The sequence below is a fragment of the Protobothrops mucrosquamatus genome, unplaced genomic scaffold (genome assembly GCF_001527695.2).
Source record: "Protobothrops mucrosquamatus isolate PMUCROS unplaced genomic scaffold, P.Mucros_1.0 scaffold462, whole genome shotgun sequence".
In the NCBI taxonomy this organism is placed as follows: Eukaryota; Metazoa; Chordata; class Lepidosauria; order Squamata; family Viperidae; genus Protobothrops; species Protobothrops mucrosquamatus.
In genome coordinates, this window is record NW_015386783.1 from 905,253 (window position 1) to 909,566 (window position 4,314).

The 4,314-nt window shown below is 52.0% G+C and overlaps 1 protein-coding gene across 2 annotated transcripts in view; it reads left to right on the forward strand.

Moving 5' to 3' along the window:
* LOC107287972 (ankyrin-1-like) overlaps nt 1-2,183 on the forward strand; it is a 5,391-nt gene extending 3,208 nt beyond the window's left edge. The window contains exon 4 of one of the 2 annotated variants that reach the window (XM_015816541.1): nt 41-157. In XM_015816541.1, coding sequence (XP_015672027.1) covers nt 41-139 — 99 coding nt within the window. In that variant the 3' untranslated portion in view covers nt 140-157. Of the gene's footprint in view, nt 1-40; nt 158-1,944 lie in introns of those variants that run through there. The other variant, XM_029284251.1, reaches the window with a different exon arrangement.
* The last annotated feature ends 2,131 nt before the right edge of the window (nt 2,184-4,314 follow it).

A 4,314-nucleotide genomic window follows, 5' to 3' on the forward strand; every position in this document is an offset into this window, starting at 1 on the left:
CTCTCTCTCTCTCTCTCTCTCCCACGCTGGTCTCCCCCAGGACGAGGATGAAGGGGCTCTCCCGAGATCGGAACTGCTTGGGGGCAGGATGGGGGCTCAGATAGTGAAACGCGCCAGCCTGAAAAGGGGGAAACAGTGACACCCCTCCCCCTCCAGTGGCCTCTTTGGAGGTAAATGGCCCCCTTTGCTCTTAATACTGGCCGGGAGGGGAGGGCAGTGCACAATTGAGGGGGAGGGACCAGCAGCCCCCCATTAGCTTCCAGGGTCATGTAGGGAGAGCATAATAAAGAGAGAGAAAAAAACCACATGGAATTCAAGCGGTTTGAAGGTTGGTCTAGTAGTTAAGGCACCAGACTGCAAACTGGGAGACTGGGAGGTCCAGTCCCGTCTTTTCTAGCCCTTTTGCCAACTTCAACCACTAATTTGAGTGTGTGGCATGCAAAGCTGCACTGTCAAATAGATCTAGAAAGGGCTCCCCCCCCCCCCCAAGTTAGCCTGCTTCCAGCAACTCTGTGCCACAGCTGAGACTGGTCTTCTGTCCTTGTTGTGCAAAAGAATGGGCATTCTTTTCAGTGTTTTTCTCTTGCTGCAACCTGAAAGGGCCCTGGGTTGGGAGTTTTCTTTCTGTGGGGGGGGGAGTGTCTTTGGGCTAAAGGTCTCCCTTTCTGAAGAGCCCTTTGAAAGGAGTACATGAGCTTCCCAGATGGGGTCGGGGCTCCCCAGTGCCTTTTGGGGGCTTGGCATGCGTCTGTCTTGTGTTGGCTAAACCTCATCGCTTTTTCCAAAGGCTGGACCCTAAATTGGGGCTTGTCCTAAATAGAAGGGCTGGCAAGAGACTCCTTCTTTAGCTGTGGAACGCATGGACCTCAGTAACTACTGAGGTAGCTTCCCTTTTCCATTGCTAGCCTTGTGTCATCAAGCCGATTAAAACCAAGTCGATGCATTTGTACAGCATGCGAAAGCATCTGTTGGCATCGCTTTGGCTTAAGACTTTTGGTGGGGCTGGCATGTAAGGCCAACCCAGCCTGTAAGGGTGATGGCAATTATTAATTATTAATAATTTAATTTAATTTAATTTAATTTAATTTAATTTAATAATAATAATAATAATAATAATAATAATAATAATAATAATAATAATAATAATAATAATAATAATAATAATAATAATAATAATAATGTTGGAAGGGACCTTGGAGGTCATCTAGTCCAGGCAGGAAACCCTATACCATTTCGGACAAATGGCTGTCCAGTCTCTTCTTAAAAACTTCCAGTGTTGGAGCATTCACCGCTTCTGGAGGCAGGTTGTTCCACTGGTTAATTGTTCTCACTGTCAGGAATTTTCTCCTTAGTTCTAGGTTGCTTCTCTCCTGGATGAGTTTCCATCTGTTGCTTCTTGTCCTGCCTTCGGGCGCTTTGGAGAATAGCTTGACTCCCTCTTCTCTGTGGCAGCCCCTCAAATATTGGAAGACTGCTAACATGTCACCCCTCGTCCTTCTCTTCATTAAACTAGACACACCCAATTCCATCAACCTTTCCTTATATGTTTTCTGTGCCTTCCTTCCAAAGACACTAGTTTTTTGGGAATGACTGAGATAGATAGCTAACAGAGCAGAATAACAGGCAGGAGACCTTAATACTATCCCCGTCGAATGATTGTCTGGTGTATTTTTGAAATTCTCCAGTGAAGGAGCACCCACAACTTCTGAAGGCAAGCCATTCATTCCACTGATGAATTGTTCTCATTGTTAGGAAATCGTCCCTTAGGTTGGTTCTCAAATATTGGAACGCTGCTGTCATGTCACCCTCAGTCCTTCTTTTCATTAGAAGAAGATCAGTAGATCAGACTCCTTAGCAGAGGCGCATGGTGCGTCTTGTGTGAATGTCGGTACCAACCTCTCCTCTTTCTCCCTCCCTCCCTTCCTTCCTTCCTTCCTTCTCCAGGGCTTCACCTCAACACCCATCCACTAAACCTCCACTCTCCTCGTTCCTCTCCACGTGGCCAGGCGAGTGGAGCAACGAGCTTCCAGAGGCTGGGCTGTCTGCGACTCTTTAGGTTAATGGCATGATTTCCGTAAGAGACATAACTTTACCGTCTTAATCCGCATGACCGACCGACTGCCGACGCATGAGCTACAGTTCTTTCTCCTGACTTCAAGAGGAGAGGGGCCGGGACAATTCCCCAGGAGAAGGGGGAAAAAAAAAAAGAGATGCAATTGTCTTTGTGTGTTTGTGTGCGTGTGGCGGGGGCCTTCTTTCCAAAGCCCCTTCTTTGACGTGGTGCCTTGGCCTCCTGGGGAAGAAAGAAGAAGCTGGACGGAGATCACTTGCCATCCCATCCTCCCCAGCTCAGCCTTTGGGTTGCCTCTCTGCTCAGCCTCCCTCCATCCATCTGGAACCCCAGAAGGATTCTCGCCGAGCCCTTCTGGCGACTCTGCCCAGTTGTTCTTCCCAGGTTCGGACGGAAAGCGTGACTTGGGCAATTGCTGAGATCTCATGTATAGAATACGGACAGATACTTACTATGCAAACACCGACCGAGGCGTTCGGCAGACCCGGGTCGGCTCCGGTCCTTGGAAGCGTCCAGAGGCAACCAGCCCTTTGGGAAGGAAACAAGAGGAGGGGAGAACCTGGATGTCTTCTGATCAGAGGGTCTCCCCGGCTCCTCCCGGTCTCCTTGGAACCCATACACCCACGCACACCGGCGTGCCCACACACCCACTCACACTCACACACGCAGCAGCGTGGTGGTTAGAGACGTGTGGGAAAGGAAGGAGGAGAAGAAAAAGAAGAAGAAGGGCTAGTACACGAGCCTCTGCCAAGACATGCCACCAAGGGTGTGCGTCGTGGCACCTTCCCGCAATTTGGCCCCGGGCTGGAAGTGTGCAGCCACCCGTGTGCACCGAGGCTTGGCTCCACCCAGCACAATCTGTTGCTCAGGAGAAGGGCAGTGTTGTTCCCTTGCCTGCACTTCCGTACAGGAGGACCCCAGGGGCCTCCTCACTCAGCACAGACGTGGCATCTGCCAATACTTCTTGGACCAGTCCTAGCTGGGGGGAACGGAATTCCTTCCCCCTGCCCTCCCCCCCCGCCAGCAACTTCCTTGATCAGACCTGGCATGGAGGGAGTGATGCTCCTCTTCCTCCGCCTCTTCCTCCTCTTTCTTCCATCCCCCACCATCACGATTGGCTGCCCCTAACGCTTGGAGGAACCCCTTCTGCACCCACTTCCCCACCAACAAGCTACGCTCTTGGGACAACTGCCGTGAGCAATCGGTGGTGGCTCCTTTGACTTCTGCTTCAACCTTTGGAGGCCCCCAAGGGAGGCGAGGGGCCGGGGGAGCCCACAGGGGAAGGCCTAGCAGTCAAGGTGATGGCCAAGAGGAAGCACGGATGGGGCATTGTCACAGCCACCATCTTTGATTCCTTGACCGTCCCCTGTGGTCACCCCAGGCAGTGTGGCGTTCTCCCCTGGCTGCAGCGCCACTTTCTCAGCCCCCCCCCCCCCGTGCCCGGGTCCCTGCCGTTCTGGCCTTGTCCAGGTAGAGCAAGCCAGGAGGAGGAAGGGCTGGAGGGGGGGGGGAGAGGAGGGCAGTGAAGGTTGGAGAAAAAACTGAAAGCCATGCCAGGCGTCTCCCCAGAGAGACGAATTGTTCCTATCCAGACGTGCAAGGAATTCCAGCATCAAATTTCCTCTCTCCCTCTCCCCCCCCCCGGTCACTCCTTGATTTGCCAGCCTGTATGGCCTCCCCACCCCCACCAAATTGCTGACACGGCATCGCCCTAGACTCCGGCGTGGGCCTCTCCACCCCCCCATGCTTTTGGCCTCCAGTAGTGCATAGAAAATACAAAATTGAGCTGTGAACTGCGTCCTTCTCGCCTGCCTGCGAGGGCGCTGCTTTTGCCCGCTGATCGCTAGTAGGAGCTGTAAAGGGAGGGTGACGCCTAGAGAATGCTGCCAGTGTCTGCACTCTAGATGCTTTTTAGAAGTTTTTGAAATTACTTTTACTTTCTTTTTTATTGTTATGGAAATTTGAGCCTTTTGGCTCCTCTTGTTTTCCCTCCATTCCCCTTCTCCCCCCCCCCCCATACACACACACTCCAGTGTATAGAACATCCTCCCTCTCCACCAGCTACCAGAATCCAAGTTAATAAATAAATCAACACCACTCAGTATTGTCTCTGCGGCTTCTTTGACTCGCCTTGGGTTTCTCAGTCAAGCTTGGGTGCTGTTGGGTGGTCACATTGACTGGGGGGGTGGGGGAAAGCAAGGAGAAGTAAGGCTAGGATCAAAAGCTTTGCTAGGGTTGGCAAA